The sequence below is a fragment of the Synchiropus splendidus genome, chromosome 15 (assembly GCF_027744825.2).
Source record: "Synchiropus splendidus isolate RoL2022-P1 chromosome 15, RoL_Sspl_1.0, whole genome shotgun sequence".
NCBI lineage: Eukaryota > Metazoa > Chordata > Actinopteri > Syngnathiformes > Callionymidae > Synchiropus > Synchiropus splendidus.
In genome coordinates, this window is record NC_071348.1 from 8483689 (window position 1) to 8510404 (window position 26716).

At 43.1% G+C, this 26716-nt stretch overlaps 1 protein-coding gene across 5 annotated transcripts in view; it reads right to left on the bottom strand.

The window, feature by feature from the left end:
* Positions 1–379: 379 nt before the first annotated feature.
* lrfn2b (leucine rich repeat and fibronectin type III domain containing 2b) overlaps positions 380–26716 on the bottom strand; it is a 90726-nt gene continuing 64389 nt past the window's right edge. For all 5 annotated transcript variants that reach the window (XM_053887562.1, XM_053887564.1, XM_053887561.1 and 2 more), the window contains 2 exons: positions 10706–12102; positions 380–3956 (listed from right to left, as the gene is read on the bottom strand). In XM_053887562.1, the coding sequence (XP_053743537.1) occupies positions 2996–3956; positions 10706–12096 (2352 nt within the window). In that variant the 5' untranslated portion in view covers positions 12097–12102 and the 3' untranslated portion in view covers positions 380–2995. The remainder of the gene's footprint in view (positions 3957–10705; positions 12103–26716) is intronic.

Below are 26716 nucleotides of genomic sequence, written 5' to 3' on the forward strand. Positions count from 1 at the left end.
ACTGCAAGTCCACCGCTTGAATGACATACATATCTTCAGCAGAATGGAACATCAGAACGCTCTATTGTTGTTCAAGAGGAAAACTACTGGTGACCTCTCGTGTGGGTGTGACAATGAATACTTGGCACAGTACCTGCAACATCCTCTGCTGAGAGAGTTGGAGTTGCTACCATTTAAAAAGGAGCAGGATTAGACCAGACAGTCACTCGAATCATGACGTCTGTGTGACTGTAGAAATGGGATTTTGACTGCTGACACACTGCGTCACAACAAGGGTGGGTTTTCTTTCCTGTGTCCTTCACCAGCCAACTGAGACAAATGAGACAAATTCAGACACCACACGATGCAACAGTACATTTTTAGCTTTATCTTTGTAGCAAAACAATCAAACAAGTCAGATATACACTGTTGTCACGTCCTCACAGTCCAAGTGGGGCGCACTGTTCACATGATGGCAAAAGGAGAGTCTTGGTGGCAGATATGGACTGGAGTGTTGTCAGCACCAACTTGACATGAATCTCCACCAGAAAGCAAAACATTCTTGACTCAAGAAATTCCACAAACACTTCCAATGAAAACACCGGATGATTCAAAAGTGTAAGACCCAAGCTGCTGCACAAAGATAGTTCAGATGAGCTCAGGGAAAACTACACTTAACTTCATTTATGAAAATGGGAGCTGATGTGAATTCTCATTTGAATGAACAGAACACAAACTGCTGTACCTGAAAACCAAGTGCTGCACGATCGGGGGGCTGAACTTGACATAACTGCATCATACATGGTGAAGGAATATACGATGTTGACGATACTGGCACATACAACATCCTACAGTTTTCAAAATGTTATCTTCAGCCCACTATAGAGAAACAAATCCCACAATACTAGAAAGGCACTCGAAAGAGCGCCATCCTCTGCCAAGCCGCTCATTTCACCCATAATTTTTACCCAGCAATATTGCCATACATTTATTTTATCTCAATTATTCCTCTTTGAAATTGGACTTTTTCGAACATTTTTACGCAGAATTCAGCCTACTAGCTACCTACCAGCTTACATGTCGACCAATACAGTGGAAGATAAAATTTGCAGTCTTTTGTAGGTAGGCCTCAAAAAACTGTGCTCCACCAGACTCCTATTGCCACAATGTTCGCGCACCCTTTCAACACTGTTACTATAAACTCTGAACAGGTCTATTGGGCAATTCACTTCAACCAGATGGATCCCCTCCCACAGCATTTATTGATGCTGAAAAAGAATGCCAAGAAGTATCTTCTAAAAAGAGGCAAGATTAGACCAGACAGTCACTCGAGGTGTGACTGTATAAATGGGATTTTGTCTGTTGACACATGACAAGGGAACAGGGATGCTGAGCGGTTGCGGTAAACGTGATCACACGAGGATCATCAATCCCACGGTACTTTGCGGATTGAAAGAGACAGTTTTTCTCGAGTGCTGTGAAGAATGGCCTGACGTTTGACCTCCCCGTTGTCGCGAAAGAAGCACTCCATTGACCGCTTCGGAGTCACGTACGATGTAATGTATACACTGCTCTTTCCAGTAAGATGCAAATAATGTCTAGACATAATTCACATCGCGTTTTTAAAAGCTCCACCTCTGCACTACTTCTGGACTCAGGGGAAATCATGGGTTTGGATGCAAGGGCTCAAGCACCACTTGGTATCTTTAGTACCTTGTGTGACCATGAGCGAAAATGTAGCACCAGTGGTCAAGCTTATGATCACATGAGGTCCTATATAAACAAAGTGATATTAAACTCTTATCCAAGATCCGCCATCCCATGTCTTCACCCTTCACCAGATGTTCTTTTTAAACATGCTGGACAGTCCAGAGAATTGAACCTACAGCATCATGCTGCAGGAGGGGACATTTGCCATTGAAATGAATGCCTAATGTGTCAACATGCAACGAAGAAGATCTCCGAGTCGAAAACATAGCTGCTCCGTGACAGAAGGTAATGAGTTAAGTCCTTCAGGATCGACTCTAAGATTTGTGGAAAAGCCTTCCAAAACCAAAAGTAAACAATATAGATAGAGCCTGGAAGGAACTGGACAAGCCATCTGTAATGAATAAAATCTCAGTAGTTAGTGTCAAAAAAAAAAAATCTACTGTTACCGTTGTTGTATAGTGGTTGGTTGCAAACCACAGAAACTGCACAACTGTCTATATCTTAATGCCCTTCCACCAGACCCGATGAAAGCAGCGAGACAAAGGTACAATTCTCATCTGCAGCTATTCAGTACAGCCTCCAAAATAGCTCACCAATTTCCACAACGTTGATGGCTGAAAAATTGTTTTACACCTTCACATTTCATTCTGAACACGTGCAGCTCCCCAGCTAGGACTTACCTGAACCAAGGAGTTGCCAACATTTTGTCAAAAATAAAGTCTTTTCAGGGTGAATCAATCAAATGAAAAAAGCAAAAATAAAACATAGAAACATTTATTTTTGTTAGACTAAATCTAATGTACACAATCTCATCATCCGAACTATTCCTCTGTTGTTTGGCTTATGCTTCTCCTCCATCTTTCTTTTCCAGTACAGTATATACAGTGTCTCAATATTTTCATGTCGACAGGAGATTTGACACGGAGCAAGTAACTTCTTAAATATATACTCTGAATAGAAAGTCAACATATTCACAAACAACTTGGTCGATTATAATTTTTTAAAGAGTCTTCAGAACCACAGCGTCACATCTTTATATGTACAGTATATATATGTACACGCACATTATATAAACCATTGAACTGGATCAAGATCAATCTCAGAAATAAAAAATATAAAACTTTACATGGATGTTAGGATTTGATCACAGCAGTCTGTAGAGTTTGTGACACTGCGATCATGTCTGTGTACAGTGAGTTAGTTAGAAGTCCTGTGTCACTTCTGGAGCAATGAGTCGTGGAGTGGAACAAGTGTGTTTCATGCACAACAAAAACTCTCCGAGCAGCTGTTAGGCAGTGCAGATGTTCTACACAGTACTCTCCATCACCCAGTCAGCACTGTCAAGGGTCCCCTTGCTCCCTCCCGTGTCCCCCTCCTCATCACACTGCAGCAGCATCCCATTCACAGACAGGCTTCTTTTAGTCCAGATGCTGCTGAGTCTGCGTGGCTTGCTGCACTGCTGAGAGGCTCCTGAAACATCTCCCATGTCGAAAGACTGGCTTCGTTTCGGTTTGGAGTCCAAAGGAAGCATGAGCAGCCGGCTCAGACTTGAGTCTAGGGTCCTGCCGAGCAACGGCTCACGATCCGTGCGTGGCTTCGCCGCCACTTTTGTAGTGTTACTGGACGAGGCCTGGTCTCGGCCCAGACTCCCCCGCAGCTCCAGCGAGGTCAACGCCCCGAGGAGGTTGTCTAGGTTAGTACGTGGCATGGTGGGAGCTGAGCGAAGAATGTTTGCAAGTGTGCTGTTAGGGCTGTACGACCCACCGACCGTGGAGCCCGAGGACGAGGAGGATGATGTGAGGCTGCTCTGCAAGGATCCACACTTGAACTCCACAACCTCGTCCTGCATTGTGACTTTGGCCCGGATTTTAGGCTCCGGCGGCGGTTGAGACTGGAGCATCAGGATCCCGTTCTGACCGAGTCGTCCACCGTTTGTTTGCGAGTGAGTGTCGCTGACGCTAAGCTTCCCGGGCGGAGGTTCGTTGTCGGTGGCTTTGTAGCGAACCATGAGGATGACGATGAACACCAGCAGAGTCGCGACTATGATGCCACCCACCACCAGGATCATGGTACCTCCAACCAACTGACTAGACACAGACCGGCACTGGGCGTAGTCCTCCTGGGTGTAGAACTGTGTGCAGCCCACAACATTCGTGGCAGTGAGAGTGGTTGCGCTGTCATCCCAGGCAGCCAGAACACACAAATCGTAGCGTGTCCCCGACACCAAATTAGTTACCAGGAAGGCCTTGCTGGAGGCTGGGATCATCCTGCGGAGGGAACACATTAAAATGATTAAAATCAAAGCAGCAAATCAAACAACAATGGCAGGCAACTAAAATCCCAACTAGAAAAGCACTCAGACCTCCGCCACTTCCTCCTTTGTTGAGACATTAAAAACTCCATTTAGGCACTTTTAGAGCTTGAAAATCATTTTTTCCATGCTGCCCAGCACACTGAACAATTTGTGGCCGCATTTCATTTTTGAACCGCAACTTATAAAAAACATAAGACGGAGCTATACTTCTTCTTCCTTGTGAAAAGTTGCTGCTCAATACCAAATGGAATACAACCGGTGCTGTCAATTAAACCATGACTTGCAGTTACATCTCACTCTGCTACAAACATCTGGTGCGGCTGGTGGGGAGAGATGTTTGCATCCGGCCCCTTCATCATTAAAGTCGTCTTCCACTTGCTTTCCTGCTGAGTCTCCCCCTGCTGTCGGTCCCAGGGGTTGCCGCTTTAACTGACAGCCAGCAGTAATTGGCTTTATCTGGAAGAACCATCTGTCTTGCTGCAGAGAACACAGGGTCTGTTTGATATCGGTGCTCAGGAACTAGGATAAATAAACAAGTGGGAAGTCCGGGGAGAGCTGTGACCTTTTTCTGCCCTCAGGTAGAGATGACAGTATTATGTGTTTTTGTGAGCGACAATAAATCACTAGTTGGAAGCTTTCAGGTCCTATACTTTCATTTCAGGGACTATTATTGTTACATCCCGGTGTTTAAATCAGCAGGCGCCGATTCTGTGGGTGCTTATGGGCTCCAGCACCCATGAAGATCTGATATGACACTGACATGTTTCCAGGTGTGCTGTTTTAAGCCCCAAAATAAAATATTTTGGTTCATAAAAACTTTTCAGGATATCAAATCACTGACTCCAGAAACACTAGGAAGTTGCCCTCATTGCGCCTACTTCGTTCACGAAAGCTAGACTCCAGTAGACATCAGCTACTCCTCTGTATATCATTTGTCACCTGATACTTTGAGGGTTTGAGGGTGATATCCCTGCACTGCTGCCCAGCTGCAGTTTCCTTCCTCTGCTATTCACCTCAAACTACATCAGAGATGCCGAAAAAACAAACCCTCCACTGGATCATTGCAGGAGCGACAGACAAGAAAATACCAGGTTTTGAGATCTCATAAAGTATTACCAGTGGGATTTTGGAATCTGAAAAGTTTCTCCCAAAGAAAAGTTGAACCAGCCTGCAGTTCACCTCTATTATTACTGCCATGTGAACTGAAGACCTTCGCCAACAAGGTTGAACAGAGGAGGGCACTGTGGTGTAAGAAATATACGTCCTCCGGTAACCAATGAATGGCATCCAATTTAGCTTCTTTTGGAAAAAATGTTTTTAAGTTTTCTTAAAAAGGAACTTCCTCTTTTGATGGGAAGATGTGACGCCAACATGGTGAGACCAGATGAGTCTGGTGTTTGGTGGGTTGCCAATGAATCATGCAGAGGTACAACAACAGAAGCCGTTTTCCAATAAATGTTTTACCTCTCAGACAACTTGTGCCGCACTTCATTACACAATTATAATTGGTTTCCTGGGACGAGGGGAAACACAGCGACTGAGCCTGGAGAAAAGTTTCACCGTGTGCCCGTCCGCGTCACTGTTCGAGTCTAATTGATTCCAGGTTCTCTCTAACGTCGAGCTAATACGTTTTAATTTACCAGAATCAAGTCCGGAGACTCAAAGGCTCACACGTCTCCGTACAGATAAAATATTTTCACGTCTCCCTCCGGCTGCAGAAGGCAATTTGTAGAGCGGCCTACTCCGTTCCTTAGGATAACTCTGAGCAACGGCACTAAATCCAAGCAGGGTATAGAAGAGGAGACAGGAGAAGGATGGGCTTCAACTTTTGTCTGCTTCGCATTTTGGTTCGCAAAGAATGAGCTGGCGACAAAAATAGCTAATCCTATTATGCGGCACTGTTAGCGTCTGTAGGCTTTATACCAATTTAGAGGCTTGGACTGACTTTTGTCGTGGTGCAAATCGGGGCAGAAGCATTATCTCTATTGATTTCTTCAGGCTTTCTTCTCCACCAGGCCACATCAAATGGACTTATTGGTTTTCCACTGAAATATTTAGGTGCTGCTGGGAAATATGATTCTGCTTGTTTAAGCTAAATTCTAAATCCTCTCTTCTTGCTAGTCCTCTCATGCACTTTGACTATAGCCTTTGACGCAAGCATTTTTTTTTCCTGTTTAGTGTGTTCAGTGACTCAGGATGATCCTGAGGTGGACGTTGGTATCACTGTGAAAAACAGACCCGAGGTTACGCTTAGTGTGGATTAAAAGTTTGGTTCTCCCTCAGGTGGAAGTGGTGAGAGGTGCAGTTGCTGAAATTATGAACTGGACTGGTCTACGTGTGCTCAGAGGGGGGACACCAGAGTTGCTTGTGTAGCGGGCTTAACACCAGCTAGATTTGTGACACAAGTCAGCATGGCACCACCAATAGAAGGGTGACAAAGGAAGACCGGCAGGACTGGATCCAGACCACCAACTTGGTCAAGAAGGTCATTGATAATTATCAATTTGTCTGAGAACGACATCAAAGCTCTAGAAGATCTGCTGCTTCCCAAACAACAATAGATCAACCAAAACTTCTTGAAGTGAACTTGAACATGTTGAAATGAAGAAGCTAAAGTAGAGCCTGAAATACTTGCAGCAAACCAGCAGTTAGTGATAGGCTGATGAGGCTTCATGAGACACTTACCTCATTTTCAGAGCCCACTATCTGCTCTAAAATCCTTGGATTTCAACAACCACGTTAATGGAACCACACATCCTTTTAAAACCTAGAGTGCCCCCTACTGAGCTCTGAAAAAAAAGGGTTTCATGAAGCCTCATAAGCACATCACTATCAGCAGTGCTTACATTTGAGAGGAACATGGCGGCTTGGATCATGGACTACCTCACCGACAAAGGTCGAATGTTGTGCTCTCAATGTGAGATGATGTTGAATCGTACTCAACTCTGGAAGGTGCCACCTCCAGACGTTCTCTGATGGCATCAAAGATAACAGCAAATGGAGTACAGATATATGGTGGACAGATTCATCATTCTCCTGGGAAAGGGAGACCTCCTGCCCCATCACCATCCAGGAGATAAAAACTGTGGAGTTGGGTGTTCACCTCAACAACAGACTGGATTCCTCACGCCACAATGATGCTGTCTACTATACTCATTTACGAATAAAAGTCCAGGGAAAATCGATATCAAAGACTAATATGTGTCCCTTTCAGCTCAAAATCAAAACACAGACAGACTAAAATGATCAAACCCCAGAGCTCTTCTACAAAATTCAAATCATCTTATGTTGTTAACATATCAATTCCTCTGATTCAGTACACTTGAATGTGAATATATTTCTTGAACATATTTCTCCTTCATACTCTGATAGATTGTTGCCAAGTACTTCTAAAAGTTGTGCAACACAACCTGGAGTTTCCTTCCCTCAACGGCCCTGAGAAACCACCAAAAACAAACATGTAGCGTGTATAACTCGCAATTATAATAAAATATATCAATATTCTTATGGCAAAATATCTTTCAGTTACTTTGGTGATCGATCGTGTCAAAACAACACAAGCCAAATTCTTATTGTCTTACAACAACAGAATCTTGACGTATGAGTTTAATTTACGATATGGCGGCAGACGTGACTCAAAGAACTCATGTTGAATCAATTTTCCTTATTAATACAAATTGAAATGCCACAAGAAGATGAAATTAGAAACACTTTAGTAGACTACAAAATAGAATGCACTGCAGTGCAACGGGTTATTAAGTGACTGTAAACAAGCAGAAATGAGAGGTTGTCATAACAGCGATGATGTCACTGTCAGCACTCATGTAGACAATAAAGTAAAAGTATGAATTTTCAGGATAGATTCAGATTTCTGACGGCATCCTGCGGAGCAGAGTCAGCGGTGCCGGTCTGCGTTATGTGTCATGTTGTGAGGCGTGTGCGTGAGAAAGGATCTCCCTATAGGATGAGATTAATGTCAACTGCTGCGAAAGAATAGCAGTTAGCTCCGCCACCTTCCTACACGATTACATATAACCGCCAATAAATATGGAAACCATAATCGTTTTTTATGACATTGACATCCCCACCGGAATAAAGTCGGGATCCGCCCCCACCTTCGTAGAATTTTATGACCCTTATGTAACTGAACTGCATTGCTCTTTAGGAGTGCCACAGAAACTAAGCGTACCACCCGAATACAATACAAAGGACTTTTCCCCCTGAAGGAAAACATGGCCAGGTGAAAACATCCGGACTCCCCTCATCACTCAGAAGGAAGTCATTATCTGCTCATTAGACTAAACGAATTAATTGATTGGCACTGACTCCAGAAGCATCAATCACGCCGTCGCTCCACTTTCCACTGAGCTCTTATTTGCATTGAAGCCGCAACACTAAATGTCACGCCGACAACAGAGGAGGAAATAGAGGGTGATCTAAACTATAGTGAGGGGAGCAACGCGAATTCAAGTAAAGGTTTCAAGGCAGCTCTGACGTGATCCACAAGTTAAACAGCTGCATTATGCAAAGGCTACATAGGATGTAACCATGGGGCTTGGATTAAGCGGCCAGAACAGGCTTAAAAAACAAAATATATTTTGAAAATGTCATTTATTTTAATGGCCACAGGCCTCACTATAGAGATACAATGGGCGTTTGTGGCTCTGGAGAAATGAGGGAGATCAAAATAGAAAAGAGAGGAAGAGGAGGTGGAGCTTCACTTGAGGGTAGAGAAGCCTGCAGAGGTGATGAGATGGGAGACGACCAGGGTGGTGTCGAGAGTCGACCTGGAAGTCTCTCTGCCGGAGGCTAGACTTAAACTAATTATCCTTTATCAATCGCAGGTTCTGAGATCTTACCAGTGGGATTTAGGAATCTGAAAAGTTTCTCCCAAAGAAAAGTTGAACCAGCCTGCAGCTGTGGGTTGAAGTCAAGCAGAGATAAGGAGGATTGAGTGACTCCAATTGTCTGCTTTTCCTTCAAACATTGAAGAGGCAGGAGCAGAGTTCTGCTCCTCTTCTCTGCCACATTGTGTTGAATTTTGAAAAATGATCCGTTTTTGTGGCTCCATTGGTGACCTTGATGGTCCAGGCATAGTCTTCTCAAGGTTTATGTTTTTGAAGTTCAGGGCATGAATGCTGGGGAGATGAGCTGATGAAGGGTTTCTTAAAATATTCATTTCAAGTGAATGATTACTAAGCAGAGAGCGCCATCTAGTGGGCCACGTGGCTCATGATGCTTCAGTAGAAATGTGTTCTCATTCTCTCACTAACTGAACTTGCTGGGACTTGCTATATATAACACAGATGTTAGAGTGCTGAGTGCTAAGCTGCTAAACCAAAGACAGATCCAAAAGAAATGATTTTGCATGTGGGTCAAATTTAACACGATTTATATTCAACACTGAATTCAATAGGAAGCTGTTTTGTACTGCTAATGACCAAAAAAATGAATTATTTTAGGATTAATTTACAGGCCCCCTATAGTAATAACTATGATGATAACTTTTAGTATTATGTTCATCCAACTTCCGAATAACTTGAAATGAACTTCTGGGTAACACATGAGTTGTAATGTCAAATCTCATTTTATTGTTGTGTGAGTCGGATCAAATGTGAGTGACAACAAGGCCAGAAATCACTTATAGAAAGAAGCATCATGTGACAAAAAAGACGTAAATAAAGTATCTGTTTCTGATAAATATGGCACAGCTAGTTTCCCTGGATAAGGTCGGAGCAGTGGGAGATACGATCTCCACACGACATCACTCTCCTTGTTTTCTCGCATGGTCTCTTCAAACGCAGCTCTCTCCTTTAAGTGGGTATGATTTTGTCTATTCAACTTAAAAGTATCTGAGGGGATTTCTAAATGGCACAAACCAACAGCGATGTGCTTCAGGCGGTGCTGGTGCTTGAAATAACAGGATCAGAGTGGTGGTGTTTCTTCTTGTCAGCAAGTTTTCACAGCAAAGCGAAAATAGCACAGTCCAAATAATTCATGCTGTAATTGGAAATCAGAGAGCTCCTTCAGACGAACAGCATGAATGTATTACAGCGTCAGGTGCGAGGGACGCAGAGAGATGGTGTCAGTGGTTTTTCCAAGAAATGTTACCTAATTTCAGTGACAGCAAAGTGAAAAATAAATCACAAAATCTTTCTATTCTGACCCAAATATGAGCGTAGCGGAGCACACTAGGAACAACTGAGATGTCACTATAGTTTGTACTACTACAAGACCCAATAGCATTGGGTCTTGTAGTACACACTGTCGAGGACAGGAGTCTTCAAACTGGTCTTCAAAGGGTCGAAATGGTGCAGGTTTTCCATCCAACTTGCATGTTTCAGCTGACACCTGATTGGTTAAACTTAAACTGCTTGACCGCATGGATCACAACCCCTTCACCAACCCAGTTTAAAGAGTGCACCCACTTTGACTAGTGTTTGTCTTCAGTCATCAAAAATATTTAATTCATTTACAGTCGTTTAGTTGAATAAAACAAACTTGTTAAAACTTGAAATAAAACAAACCTGTTTTAAGCAATAACTGAATGCAACTTATAAATTCAATTATAAATAAAATTATACCTAAATTATATAAATAAAATTATAAATAAATTATATCAATAAAATAAATCATACAAAAATTGTTCCCTAGTTTATTGATGACTCACAAAAATGTATTCATAAATGATGAGATTCTTACCTGTAGATCAGCACCTCGTCGTCAGAGCAGTTGTACTGGAGCTGGTACATCTTCACTTTGGGCGCTGACTTGCTCACCGTCCACTTGACTAGCGCTGACACGGCCGTCACCTCTGAGACCGACACGGCCTTCTCTGGCTGACTTTTTGAGACTCCCTTGCTGATTCTGGAGGTGCCAGTTATATCAGAGAGACGAGACTTGGGCTGGGAAGGTTGCCCGGTGCCATTGCTGAGGTGAGGGAGCTGGACGATGGAGACCTCCACTGAGGCGATCGACTCGCCGGCTACATTAGCGGCAATGCAGGTGAAGGTGCCGTAGTCTTTGGAGGTGGTGATGGTGATGCTGAGGGTTCCGTTAGAGAAGACTTCGGTGCGGGAGGAGTTGCCGAGTAGCCGGTCATCTGGAGAGATCCAGTGGATGGTAGGCGTTGGGTCTCCGGTGGCCTCACAGCGTAGACTAGCAGTCTGGCCCTCCAACACCAGCATTCTGTGCGTGTGCTGTGTGATCAAAGGTGGCTGGCACAAAAACTCTTCCTCTTTTATATTCCAAAAGTACCGACCCTTAAGCGCCGTGGGCGAGGCACAGGTCTCCAGGTCGTCGTCCCGCTCAAGTCGCCGCAGCCACAGCATTTCACAGTTGCAGTGTAGCGGGTTCCCGCCCAGGCTCAGGGAGAGTTGAGGGGCGTAGGGGGTGGTCAAGCTGATCGAGTCCTGGGCCCGTGCAAAGGTGGGGTCAGGGGGTAGCTTCTGCAGTCGATTAGACGTCAGATCCAGTCTTGCTAACCTTTCCAAGTCAGTGAAGGTGCCCTCTGGGATGAAGTCCAACAGATTGTGATCCAAACTGAGTTGGTGCAGGTTGATCATCTGTTTGACTGAGAACCAAGGCAAAGACTTTAAATTGTTGTACGACAGGTCGAGGTCCTCCAAGGCCGGAGCCAAGTCCTCAAAGGCTTTGTCATGAATATACCCCAGCTGGTTGTTATTCACAATGAGGTGCTGAAGATTCACCAGACCTCGCAGGTCATCCGGTCCGAGCTCAGACAGGCGGTTGTTGTCCAGATGAAGCGATCGCAGAGTTTCTAAGTCACCGAAAGAGAAAGGCTGGATGTAGCTGATAGTGTTCCTGGACAGGGTCAGGTCCACCAGGTCGCTCATGTTGGCAAAGTCCTGCTGCGTGATCCGGAGGATATAGTTCCCCCCGAGCCGGAGTTCTACCGTGCTGCGGTCGATGTCCGGCGGCACAAAAAGAAGGCCTTTGGCGGGACATAATGTACCCAGGGACTCGGAGAGATTCTGGCAAGCACAGTACTTGGGGCAGGCATGGGTGATCATCACTGTGGCTCCCAGGACCAGCAGGTAGCAGATGATGTGGTCCATGGTAGAGTCACACATAGAGACCTGAGGGGAGAGTAGAAAAACATGTCAGACTTTCTTAAGTGAGAGTAGTTTCTGCCGCAGATCAAATGCAGCGGAACTGCTGACCTTGCGTGAAATATTTATCAAACAACGGTCATCGCCAACTGTCAGCCTCCCTCACGAGTTCACGAGTAAAGAACTCAAAAGTGTTGGGAAGTGTCGGAAAACTCGACCCGGGATTCACCTACCGAGACATTAACTATTCAGCACAGCATAATGAGCAGCTCTGACTGGCAGCAACAGTTTAATTAAAATGGTAAAAGGTAGAAATGAGTGACTCATGGCGGCAGTTTTCTACATCAGTTACCAGCACAGCACGGCTCCACAGAAACACCAGACAAAAAGGAAAGAAAACAGACCAGGAATTTAATGGGAAAAGCTTTAAGACCCAGAATCATTTGCATGTTTGAACAGTGGAACTGAAAACACGGCCGTGGTTTGACACTGGAGTGCTAAAGTTTATTGAGCTTAGAAGCAATGGACGGTGGTGGGGACTGTAGAAATGGATGCAGCTGGGTGGGAGGGAAAGGTAGGGTTTTAAATGAAACATGGATTCAGGTCTTTCGATAGAGAAACTTTATTATAAATACGGCTGCGGCACTTGAGTCTCCTGACATTATCTGTATATCTGAGCTTGGTAAACCATCGCTGAGACGTCTCCATTAATAAAACATATAAATGGCTCTTCAGAACCTGACCGCTATCTGGGACATCGGGTCACAAACAAGCGCCCATTCCACCATATTTAGGAAGCCATTTAGAAAATATAGAGTGCTATATAGAGTAGTACATTCTGTTCAGTAATGGGCTCTGTCAGTTATCAGCCCCCCACGGGGATTCTGCTGCCGTATCTTTCTATTTAGTCATGTGACCTTGGCGGGTTGCCGTGAGCGAGGAAGGTGCCCAGGTGTACGTAATGCCCCATCATGACGCGTCCCTGTGATCGGGGAGTACACAGCCATAACTCAAGTGCGGTGCGGCAGACAGCAGGTGATCACAGACCCGGAATGAGCTGTAACTGCGGCCCACCGGGGGGGGGGCTGATGGAAAAGCAGCACTTTTATGAGTCTGTCATAAATTTGCATATCGCAGTGTTGATAGAACACAGACCTCGAGTGAGACAGGTCATTACAGATGACACAGCAACAGCGGAGGCATATGATTCATACACCTGCCACTGCATAATGGGAGACGGTATATGTTAGTTTTAGAGAAATGTAGAGGAGAAACGTCTAAACTAAGATTGACGTTTACTATGGCTGGAGGAGTAGGGGTGACCAGAAGGAGAAGTGTTAAAAAAGTAGGTCAATCTGCCAGGGGGTGGGACTCAATCAAGATGGCAGACGTTACAAACTTTTCCATTTAAGCGTTATTAGACAGTTGAACATTACCATAAATGGAACGTGAAATCGGCTCACAGGGCTTTGTTTCATGATGCTAGCCAGGGTCTACCAAACTCTCCCGATGCAGCAACATTTCAGAGCGGATCACCTCATGGACATGAGCTTCTATGTTGCAGTATTTGAGAAAATCACCCTTTTTTTCATGTTTTAAAATGAATTTTAAAATACAGTCAACTTACAAATGCTTTTACAAACATAGAGATAAGCATACATGGTCCTGAGTTTTACCGGCAGTTTGACATGCCAGCTTCCAATACTCCACACCATAATGTAGCACTCTGAAGGCAACTTTCATGAACAGATATGAGTAGAGTGAAAGTACACATTCGGAAATAAAGAGAATTGGGGATACTGTGCGATGTTTGTTTGGGAACAGCCCCAGTGGAGATTCTCTCACGTACACTGTTCCGGTTTCTCCTCCACTTTCCTTTCTTCACATTAATTTTACATAGACTGTGGCAGCATGCTGTCAGGAGACCGGCCGTCCCGCTATAGGGCTTTGGCTCGCCTCTCCACTTCTGAAACTCGGCCAACTTGTTCCTTTTTTTAAAAAAAAAAAAAGATGCGGTAGAGTTTGAATGACACAATTATGCTAGACACTTAACTTTTACCAACTTCTGTTAGTCAATAAACAAGGCAATAAACAAGTACCATTGTTGCTGTTGGAGCCTAGTAGAACAGTTATATTTCAGTTAAACCGAATTATTAACTGTCAAACTTCAAGACCCTTGAATGATTAATGACCCCCAGCTGTGGGCCCTAAAAGGTAATAACCCCTGGAATAGCAACACATTTAGAAACATCAGACATTGAAGACTGAGGAATATTCAACACATAATTTAACAAAACAAACAACAAACTTAAGAATTAATCTCTCTTTCTCTCTCTCTCTCTCTCTCTCTCTCTCTCTCTATATATATATATATATATATATATATATATATAACATTATTAATGGGGCACAAAAATAATTTCTTTCAAATGTAGTGAAAAGTCTTCAAAGTCTTTTTTTTCATTCACAGTGAAGCACAGTTCTTTGTGGAACTAACCTTACGCCTATTAAATCTTTAACAATGCTGCACAAAGCCACTGAGCTCAAGGAAAAATAAAAAATGGATTCCGAACTCAGCTACTGCTTCATGCATAACAATGGTAGCTGCAACCTCATAGTTACCCCAGTAGTTTACAGTGGAAATTCAGGGCATAAAAACCTGAAAGGAGGAGGTTCAGGTACATTACAGCTTCATTTCAAATGGGCGACAACAGCCTTTAGTTTGGGAACAAGGGGAAGTACCAGGGGGAGACTCTAGCATAGCTAGCCCAGCATAGATTCCTTCTCCACCGTGTCCTTAGCGGAGTCATTTAAAAGAATCTGCTACTGTCCCGCCGCAGTTCAGTCAGGACGTGACGTCTGTCATCCTGCCTGAAGGGTCAGTGGAGACGGATCTGTCAGGCACGGTGACGAATGTTCCCACCAAGGACCCGCTTGGTTAACCTCTGCCGCCGCTCATGTGCTCATATTTTACCAGCAGAGAAGTGCTTTAGCTAAGTCGCTGACCCTGCCGACCATCCATCCATCCTCGGGCCTCCCCCACTTTGACCCTCATGATTTACTAAACAGATCTGTTCAGTGCAGCATCATTCATGGGAAGTGTATTCACCATGCTTCTCCAGTCCATTTTGGGTTGAAATCGGCAGCAAGAAGGAACTTCAGAACCCACCGGTGATATTGACAGTAGAAATATTGAGCACCAATAAGCCTTGTGGACGCAGAGGCTGCTATCCAATGTTTTTTGCGTAAAGGTAAGCCACCTGTCCCATATATGATAATTGGTGACATCAGGTGAAAGCATCTGTTTGGAAATACTCCATTACACATGTCAGAGGTGCAGTGTTGTCCACTCTTCCCCCAGCTGTGATGGTGTCACGCTGTTGTGGCAGCTTATTGAGCTGACGTATGGTCTCTCTTTCAATGATGAGCATTGACTGCACACTGCAAATTAAAGCACAGCGCTGCTTAATCATTTTTTGGTAAGTATTTCTGCTGCTAGACAGATTAGGGCTGGAGCATCCGGCTCGAATGTGGCGATCAGACTTAACACACCCTCAGACATGAGATTTTGCTGTAAGTCTGCTCGTGGAGACGTTCGTCTGGCGGGAAGCAGGATCAGGACTGTGATATGTAAGGTAATGTGCGCGAGAAGAAAGAGGAGCGTGGTCTTATTAGCATTTGCCGACGGAGGATGTAGGAAACGCTTCTGAGAGGCTTTTCGGGTGGAAATCTGCGATTTGAATGGAAGACTTCATATTGAAATCTGTATTCAGCAGATGAATGTGTTAAACTTGGAGAGTCAGTTGGAGGGGCACTAGTTGAAGGGGCACAGGGAAACCACCCGGCTAACAATGTCCTTTAGTCTTATGAGGGTTAGGGGTTCTTTATTACACATCTTACAATACTTTCTAACACCTTGTCATAGGTTACCATACATTATTATGAACAACCTATAAATGCACTATGTCGTGTACTGAATGTACGAAGTGGTTTCTAAAAACCTTGGTGTAAAAAAACATGTTATTACAAACAAAAAATATTAAAAATGACTCTCTCAGATCATTTCACAGGTGAATTCTGGAAACAAGGAAAACATTTTTTACATTTTACATTTTTACAGCCAAAAAATATGGTGTTTACCATATAGCTGTAAAAAATGATGGAGGTGGTATGATGGAGTTTTTTCTTCACCCGTAAGTCAATGAAATGAATTCCCACATGTGATTTTGGTCAGCAGGCGGCCACACGTGTCTAGGCTTTTTAGATTAGTGCTTGTTAAGACTGATGAGATTTTACTGTGGAATAGTTACTCTAAACAACACCATAACTACCAAGTATTAAGCGTTAATAAAAAAGTAATTACTTTAACAGTCAATATGTGTTTCCCAATCTAAAGTGTTACCAAGGTTTGGTAACACAGTTGGAGTGACGTGTCGATCACACTTGCCTGCAAGATCACACAACATTTCTGACACTCACACAAGATCGGCAAAGTAGCACACCCTGGAAATGTGTCACTTTCAGCTGCCGCGCGGATCTCAGTTCCCTCTTGGACTTGATGATTCCTTTTTCTCCATTCTCTTGTTACAGCAATCTCATTTATCAACAGTGACAAGGAGGGGGTTTCACGAGAGCCACTCGGGGTTAAGATCAGCTTATTCAGCTAACTATCAGAAAGAAGGGAAGAAAACACTTCGGCTCTTGTCCCACGGCTAAGTTGTACTCCCTAATAGCCCCCAAGCTCAGAGTCCCGCCTGCCACGGCTAGCCTCACACCGTCCTCTCTCTCTCTTTTTCTCGGTGGGAAGCAGGTCGAACCCCAGCTTCCTTTCTAAGATTAATCATTCTGGCTGGGAGAAAAGTGACATTATGAAATTGCTTTTCTATTGTGCGGTTAATGAAGCTTCTTACAGAGGCGCTGAAAATAGCGGCATGAATTTCTTGCTGGTGTGACAGCAGAACTGTGGGGTTTCCTAAGACGACACTCTGGTTCTTTAACTCCTAACCGAGAATCATTTCCTACCTGTCATTAAATAGAAAGTTATGCGCTACAGCGGAGGTTTATGTTGCAGATAAATTGACGTAGACCCACAGGGAAGAGCCAGAGACCACCCGTCTGGAGAAATTATAGATCGCAGATAAATCTAACTCTGACAGTAAACACACTCCACCATAAAAGCAAGTCAAATTAGGCCAGTATTTCTGTAAAAAAACTTTTAATGGGAAACATGTATCTCCAATATTCTTCAAAGTTTAAACTCTTCTGCGTCAGATCTCTCCCAATTTCAATATAAATTCATACGATATGTACAATATTACTGCTCATAACTACAGTATGTTTGTAATATTTTATATTCTAAATAAATATTCAAGTACTCAAATCCAGTAATGACTTCAAAATGGTTTTAACAAAACTCAGTTATTGCTTTAAGTTAATCGCTTTATTACATTGTCATTATCTGGCAATGTGTCTCTATCACTGGAGATAAATAATGTACTTAAAAACCTTTTAAATGTACCTTTTTAAATGGTATGGGCGATTTCATGGGTATTTTTTAAATCATATCGGGGACCTGGCAGTGAGATGAGGTTGTAACAGAGGAAAAGTTGACGGTTATTTGCCCTGAATATTCTTGTATGTTATCGTCTGTATTGTGACAGATGTTGAGCAGTAGAGCCACTGTTTGTCAAACAATTTTCGCTCGCTTTTGTAACAATGACTTTTGTCTCTGAAGCAGGTGATGCGGATTCCTCAGTCTGCCGTGTCAAACTCGCGACAAATGATGTTTATCGTGCGCTGACAACTTTGCTGAGCAACGCCAACTTGAATCACTTCCAACTTCTTCTCACATGGCTTGCGAGAAATGGCATTTCTGGATGGCTAGAATGACAGACAGCTCAGCTGACATCAGCGAAATCATATTTTTTGATAAACCCTGGAAATTTGACCCAAATACATTGAGATTGATGAACATCCGACTTGTCAATGGATCGGAGTGTCTGAGACCTCATAATTTCCTTGTTTTCCAAAAGCTACTGAGGTCTTGTATGACTCTCACTCACATAGAGAAAATGTATGCCGATCCCTACAGACATGTTCTGCGAGTCCAACTTGGCTGCCACCAACCCAGCAGAGGATGTTTGATATCTCACTGGTATAACAAACCAGCCCCATGCTAATTCACTTCAAGTCAGCTGGGACTCAAAAAAAAAGAGCTGTTTGGAATAACCGAATACAAATTAATGGAAAATAAATACTAGAATTCTGGTCATAAACCAGGGCCAGAGCCTCTGACACTGAAGGCCCCGTCCCTGACAGGCAGAAACGCCTTGCTCTCATTACGACCTTGTTGATGAAGCTGGATCTCCCTGCTAATGATTCACTCTGGAGGGTGGCTGCATTATTTTCAGAGAGAAAAGCTCTGTTTAAACGTAGCCAATAAGTCTTGACCACAAAGAATCAGGGGATCGATTCTGCAGTAAAACTATAAGCACCTATTGGACTTGTGGTGGTTAAAGTACTCCACAAATAAAGTAAACACAAATAAAATAAAGACTGTAAATTCCGGACTATGGAGTGCCCCGGGATATTAGCTCCACCCACTAAATTTAAGAAGGAAAACAGATCTTGTTCATACATAAGCAGCAGCAGTCTATAAGCCGCGGGTGCAGTGGTGCTGTCTGTGTCGTAGATGTTTAAAAATGCATGAGGATCATTTCTAAACTAGTTTGGTAAACAGGGTCCAGCAGCGGAGACTGACTCATGAAACAAACTGGGCAATGTTCTGAATTTAAATCATGAACTCCTCCCATCTTTTTTTTATGTTGAAGCGCTCAAATGTGCTGTTTTCGCTCCTACACCATAGCCGGTCTCAGCTGCTGCTTCTTGTCTCCTCTCCTCAAGGAGATCGACTCAGTGCGTTTTGAAAACCGATAAATAAACCGCCTGTGATTTCATCAGCTTGATATGACAATTATCAATATTTTTGTCAGCACGACACACTTTAGCCTGGAAAATGTATATATTAGCCACAGGGTCTGGACTGCGAGAAAAAAGTAGCAACTTTTTAGAGCGAATCATTTGGATTTGGGGGTTTTGTTTCTGCCGATTGATCCCGGATCTGAATGATTTTTGAGGATTCTAGTCAAGTTAACATAGAAAACCTTCACCTTTATTCCACGTATTTTAATTTACTGTCACTGTGAGTTGGCATCAAACTCTTGTGAGTTCCTTAAATGCTGTTTTATGGCCCTTATTATGGGAGCAGCAACATCACACTCTTTCACGGACCGACCAGGTCAGCTGTCCCGAGAGACACAACAAAAGCCATGAGATTTCTGAGCCTCTCAGCCACACGTTAAAGGCGAGACAAGCGCTTTCATTAGGCCAAAATTGTTTTCTCTGCGGGGAGTCTGCTGTTCTGTAGCTGATCAAACATCAATTTTGTTCCAGTTGGAAGAATTTAAAGTGCCTGAAACCTAAGAAGCAAGCAAGCTGAATGTGCACGGATCAATGGGTTAAGATTATTCTCAAAATGATAAAAACACTCAGGAGCCCACTGAGGCTCTGCTCCTGTTGTGGACGTTTGTGGCAAACAGTAATCTCTGAAGCCCATACAGGATACTGTAGCGTAGCAACATAACAAAAATACTACCTTAAAAGGATAGCATCACATTCAAATGCCATGGCATAAAGTACAAATAGACAACACAAGTGTGCAGTGCTGATACACACATGCATATGCACGAAAGCTATTCTCCAAATTGCACGTAATTGGCTCTATTTAAAAACCAAAACAAACAAACTGAATTAACGTCAACAAGCATCCGTGTTGTTTTGCCCTGTTTTAAAAGCTTGCTGCGCTTCGATGATCAGATTGCCACCGGCGGTGTCATAGTCGGCTCCAGTTTGGTCTTATTTTGGTGTCCTACTTCCTGTTCCTGCCCTTTTCTCGTTCTCTCTCTTTTCACTAAACGCTGTCGCGCTCACTGCTAGAGGCAGTTAAACGTGCCACACCAGTGCTCTTAAGGAGCTGACCCTGAACGCATCGCCAGATACGCCTGCAGATTTGGCCACTCTTTTTTGATGCTAGTGTTTCCAGGAATTTCTTTGTGAGGTTAGCCATTACCATCCCCCGATTTAAGTCAACCACGTATCGGTTTTAACCCCTTAGCAATATTGAACAGTGTTCTTATTTGTTTAAGAAGTTCTGAGAAAGTGATTCGATTTCTCCAAGGTTTCGCTGGATCTTTAGTTACAGTTTGACCTTCTATTAGTTCGTAATTTCATTTAATTTCAGGAGACTTTACATGACATTAGAGCCACAAGGGGGCGCTGCAGCACTTTCATTTGAAAACAGCAGAATATAAAAGCATATAAAAGAAATGAAATGCTTTGCAAATGTCAAGATTAGAGTGGGTGAGGCTATCAGTGGGCCGGCGACAAATGAACTTCCAAAAGTTGCGATGCCTTGGAAAGTAACCCAACAAAGTTTTGGATTGGCATGAATATTCAAAACAGGGACTGACTAACCTAATGCTTTGGGAAAGGATTTCAATAATTTAATCATATTTTCTTTTGCTTATTCTCTAATGGAGTGCCATGCCAACCCCAGCGACTTGGATCGACAGACGGGGAACACCTCGAATGGGTCACCAATTCATCATGCAGGCAGAGAGAGAACATACACACTCTGTACAGAGTGGTTTGCTCAAAGTGTTGCCTCAGGCTGGAATTGAACATACGCCCTTTTTGCTGAAGGGCAAAGCACATATTGAGGTGGACGGGTACCATCAGCCCAAAGGTGCTGATCCTCATCAGTTACTGGAGTCACAAGCTCACGTAATCTCACAGGAAATCACCTCAAAAATCGTGTACTTTATTAGCAAGTCAAACTAGTTTATAGTTTGCAACAGCAGGTGGGAAAGATCTGAGAGCTGCGATCACACAACCCGCCGTCCCACTTTCGCACAGCCTCTCACAGCAAGTCTGTGCCGTCGACGTGCTCTCTCTCGTCCCGGAGTAACACCCTCCACTCACACATCACTTCTCATTCCCGGCCCGCACCTCCGGCTGAGAGCATGAGCTAAATGTCAAAACCCCAAATGAAAATGACACGTTGAGAAAAGGGTCTGGGACATTCAAGGACACATTCGCAGGTGACGTTCCGACCAACACGGGCTTGGTCCTCTCACTTTGATATTCTCCACCTGCTTCTCATTAGTTTTGATGAGCCCCACATCGCTCTGCTGAGAGGACGGGCAGTTTTGCTCTTTAGGCAAAGTCATTACACTGATCCATTATGTATGCGGCGGAGCTGCTCGCTGAGTCTGAGAGTGCAAACATGAATCAGCTAGCTACAGTTAACCTGCTCGTCTGAAATCACTCTCTCCATCTTCTCCTCCATCACCGGCGGGCGACAACACTCGGGCTATTCAGGAGATTAATCACAAGCCAAGATCTTTTAAGTTACACCACCAGCATTCAGGAAATATGGAGGTCATAAAACACTTCCAATGAATGAAACCACCAAAGAGCACTTTCACTGTCCAGCAGAATCTCTGGTGGGTTACCTATCTATCTTGATCTGTCTATCTATCTATCTATCTATCTATCTATCTGTCTGTCTGTCTGTCTGTCTGTCTGTCTGTCTGTCTGTCTGTCTATCGATCTATCTATCTATCTATCTATCTATCTATCTGTCTGTCTGTCTGTCTGTCTGTCTGTCTGTCTGTCTGTCTGTCTATCGATCTATCTATCTATCTATCTATCTATCTATCTATCTATCTATCTATCGATCGATCTATCTATCTATCTATCTATCTATCTATCTATCAGTCTGTCTGTCTGTCTGTCTGTCTGTCTGTCTATCTATCTATCTATCTATCTATCTATCTATCTGTCTATTGATCTATCTATCTATCTATCTATCTATCTATCTGTCTGTCTGTCTGTCTATCTATATACGTCCATATATTTATCCATCTATCTACCATACATCTATCTATCAACCTATATAGATAGTAGATACTTCAATGGTTACATCTATGTTTGATGCCTAATAGACATCTTAACCAGACTTCTGAGCTCAGGGGCTGAGAGCGTTTTCCGCGACTGTGTTGTCGGTGTCAGTGGGAGACTTCAGTGCTTGATCAAAACATCCGACAACATCAATGCTGCCTTCAGGAAGTTACAGGGAGTGTTTAAAACCACGCGAGAGTCAATGAACGTTTGAGCAGTTACGAAACTCTGGACACCCTGCTGAGACAAGAGTTTAGTCATTTAAAAAGCATTTTTTTTGCCTGGCTGGTGTTTACTATCGTTTCTAACAGTTTCCAAAAGGAATGCGGCTGTTATTTTAATTATGCTAACCATGCGTATGAACAAAAAAAAATGAAAAGTACATTTGTTTAACATATATAATAATCACTGGGTTGTAGCCTGTCATGTTCTGTAAAGTAAGTCATTGCTAGTTTCCAAAGTGAAAAACTCTTCCTAATGTGCGGGGCCCTAATGTGCATCCTTCTCTTTTGCATTGAAATCTTTGCATATATATGTACAGCAGAGGTGGGCAAGTAAATTTCCTAATGAGCCAGGTTATATATTGTTACTGTTGAGAGGAGCAGTCAAACTCAAAGAAAAGAGGAAGGGAGAAAATTTAAAATAAATGTCAAGTAATAACATCACGGAAGATTATGAAATTACACTTTAAAAATGCACAAAAATGTTGTATTTTATTTCATTTAAACCACATTCCATTTCAAGATTCTTGATGGGTCTCATACATTTCAAAATCTACTTTGAATTCTAATGTATTTTAAGGGTCATTAAATAGTCCTAAAATAGGCAACAGAAAAAGCAAAAAATAAGAAGAAAGTTATGTTTCAGTTGCATCACAATGAATAAAAACAATGCATGAGACACAGATGTCAGAGACAATGTCAGTTTTATAGTTATATACTCCAGGAGGGCTACATAAATACAGTCAAAGGGCCAGATATGGCCCCCAGTCGCACTTTGTCCAGGTCCGATATACAGAAACCAATCGCATTAAAACATCTTAAACAAGTTATTAAAACCAGTTAATAAGTTCAGAAGATCATAAGACAGACTTAAAAACACAATTCACTTACTGTAAACAGCTAAAAACCATTTGAAAGGCTCATTGAAAGCCACAAAATGTCATTTATATTCATAAGAAATTCGTTTTGGCCACAATCAAAACAACACATTCTGCTTTGGATTACAACTACATTTGGGGACCAACCATCCATGACTCTCCTCATTTGAAGCATCTCACCAATAAGTCCTGGGTCAGCCCCAGGGCCTCCTCCCAGTTTCATCATCACCTAATACTTGTGACCATAAGTAAGGATATAACAGATCAGTTGAATAATGGACAGCTTGGTCTTCTCACTCCTCTCACCCTGAGCAAAACCCTCTGATCTCGAAGACCCTGAAGTCCCACACTCCCTCCACTATCTCCCCGTCCATAAAAACCCATCCCATCCTCTGTAAATGAGTCCCTGCAAACCAAAACTTACTCATCACTACCACAATTCCGGTGGGATGTTCTCTGATCTGGTTTATCAGCCACAGAAGCACCAATAAGCTGGTACATATTTTTATCCCAGCACATCAAATTTGGACCATTTCCCAGAGCTGGCAGCCAGAAGAGCTGCACTCCGCCGTGCACACGTGTCTTCTCATCCAGCAGATCTATTTTAATCTACAATCACCATGGCTGTCAGCAGTGTGATCAATACCTGGCATCTGTGGATCATAAGGGAGTACACTATCTTGGAATTAAATCTTTGAGTCTCCTGCTATTGAGGTGACAGACTGAGAGGTAGAAGTGGATTCAATATGGAGCCGGTGTCTGTGATTATACATGGAAAATTTGCAAAGTTTATTCCTAACAACCAAATGTGGATCATTCCTAATCTCTTCCTTTGAGTCTACCCCCTGATACATGTGGACACTAGAGGGGTTTTCAAGTCAAAAACGCTCTTAAAATCAAGACACTGCTTGTGAAGCTCAACTTTTGGGCGACAGCAGAAGCCACAAGCTGTTTGGGGAGCGAAGACTGATGACAAAGGGGATGAAAAAATATACTAGGAGGACACAAAATGATTTGTGTTCGGAATATGTGAGGACATAAAACAGTTTATGACACCACAAATGTCAAGTTATTTTAAGGCGGCAGATGCCACACTAAATTTCCAACTTGTGGAAACTAAATAAAGGTTCAGATAGTCAGAGAATCCCCCCCAAAAAATGAAATCTTTTTTCTTCCTCTTTCAAAAGTAGAGACGGATGTGTCCGAATCGCACCATAACTGAATCGAGTCGGTTGCATGATTCGGCGTCTCATTCTGTGACTGGCCTAGTTCAAGCATAGATGAACGCAGACATAGCAGAGGAGAGAGGGTGTATTTAATCTGATATGGGACAGAGCAGAACGGAAGGTTGCCTCCTGGAGCATTGAGAGCAGCCAGAGAGTATATTTTGGAGATGATCCGGGATGAATGCATTTCTCTGTAGAGATCCTTTTTGTGAGCTACGACTCGAGCAGAGCCACTGACCCAGTTTACACCCATGACACGATATGTTTTCAGATCAGTGACAGAAGCCGCTTGATGGGAATATTAATGCATTGCTGCCTACTGTAAAAGAGGAAAAAGCATTGACAGTGGACAAGGCAGTTGGGAGCAATTAGACTGATGAAATATTCATGGGGATGAAAATAGCGTCCACTTGCTGTAGCCTGACTATTCCTTAGGGGGGAGGGAGGGTTGGGAGCTCGACAAGCTCGGGACCGGGTTGGCAATCACAAATGAGGATGAAAAAGAAAGGTTTTTTTTTCTCTGTTGTATTGTTGCAGTAGAAGTTCAGTGGGAATGAGGGAGTAAAAGTGAGTTTTAGACCTTCATTTTTTAAAACTGAAGGTGTATGGAGAAGAGAAGTGGTGGATTTTGGTTCACAATCCTAGTTTTAAATTTATTTTTAATACAGGGAGCCTTTGATAATGACACTGGTCGACTCTGAGTCTCTGGATCCTTTGTTTGTTTTATTAGATGGAGTGGTCCTCATAGGTTCTCTGACGCGGTCGTCTGCCTTGGTTCATATCAACACATGCAGGTCTCCTGCTGCGCTGGCGCCTCGGCGAAACACCGTGGTGAAAATAGTTGGACATTGGACGGACCTCCGCTCTGGTATTGGCGGCGCCGTCCACTTCTGCGTCCCCAATTAGGGTTCAGTGATCGCGGACACACTCTCACAGGCAGCACCAATGTTATGAGCCGGCAGTTAGGGACCATCAACAAATTCTAGCGCTCAAAGTATTAGTGAACTCTTCAATAAGGCAATGGAAAACCACCATATTAGGAGTGAGAATTGTGAAAAGGTTTTTCATCACACAAGGCAAGAGACTGACAGTTTGTATCATGAGTTCGAGAATACACCACACATACACATAGACTACACATTTATTCACATTATTTCGAATATTTCTTCAATAGCATACAGGAAATGTGTCCACAATGGTCAATAAGTTTCATCATAAAACAGTTTCAAGACAGAGACTGTAGTGAGTCCAACACATGGAATAGAATGGAATTGTATTTATTGTGATAGTTATCATTATCGCTATTTTTTAAAACATTTATAACCTTTTTTTGTCCATATCGCCCATCCCTACTGGACACATGAGGTGGGCTGCAGCACCAGACACAGTTTTAACATCCATAAGGTTCAAACTTCTTCCTTGAGCACGTATTATTTTCTTTATCGCCAGAACATTACAACGCCACCCATAGGTCAGTCATGTGTACTACATTGTTTTACCAGCATGACTCACTCTCAAAATCCATTAAACATGATCTTCACGCATCCCAAAACAACTCTAAAGTTAGGTTGCAACAAAGATAAAAAGTTGGGCTTCACACTTGGCTCTTAAAATGCAAGAAACATAGCTTCCAACCGTTATTTAAAAATATATATATTGTGCTAGGGAGTTGAGAATGCTATACTGAGAGAAAATCCTGGTGAAACCCCTGCAAACGTAAAATATTAAACACGTTAAATTACAGTCTCTCCGAGACCAGGCTCCTCTGAAGTGAGTTAAGAAGCAGTTAAGTGCAGCAGAGTGAGAGACGGCGCTCTCGGCTCCAGCAGCTATTTCTAAATCACTGATTTCCTCTGCCACTCCACCGAGATCTACTCCTTGACCCGTTGATTGCTCATGGAATTCTCAGCAGTTCGACGCATGCTTGAATGACATTTTAATTGAGAACATGGTCGTTGGTCAAACCACCAAGGGATGACACACGAGCAGGAGGTCGACATGGAGACAGAGAGACGCTAAACTATCAAACTATGCAAGCTGGTGAAGAAGCGCACCGTACTTCCTGCTCCTTTTTGAACGTCTAAATCGTTCACAGCGCGGATTACAGCTCTAAATCTCAGTTTTCTACTTTGCACTTACAGACATAATTCCATATTTACAACTTCCAAGATCCAACTTATGAATCAAGTAGACTAGAATTATAGAAATGAGGACTTTATGGATGCTGTGTTAAATACTGGCCCAAAATAAATGCCTTCATATAATGAACTTTCAACCCTAAAATTCAATTTGCTTT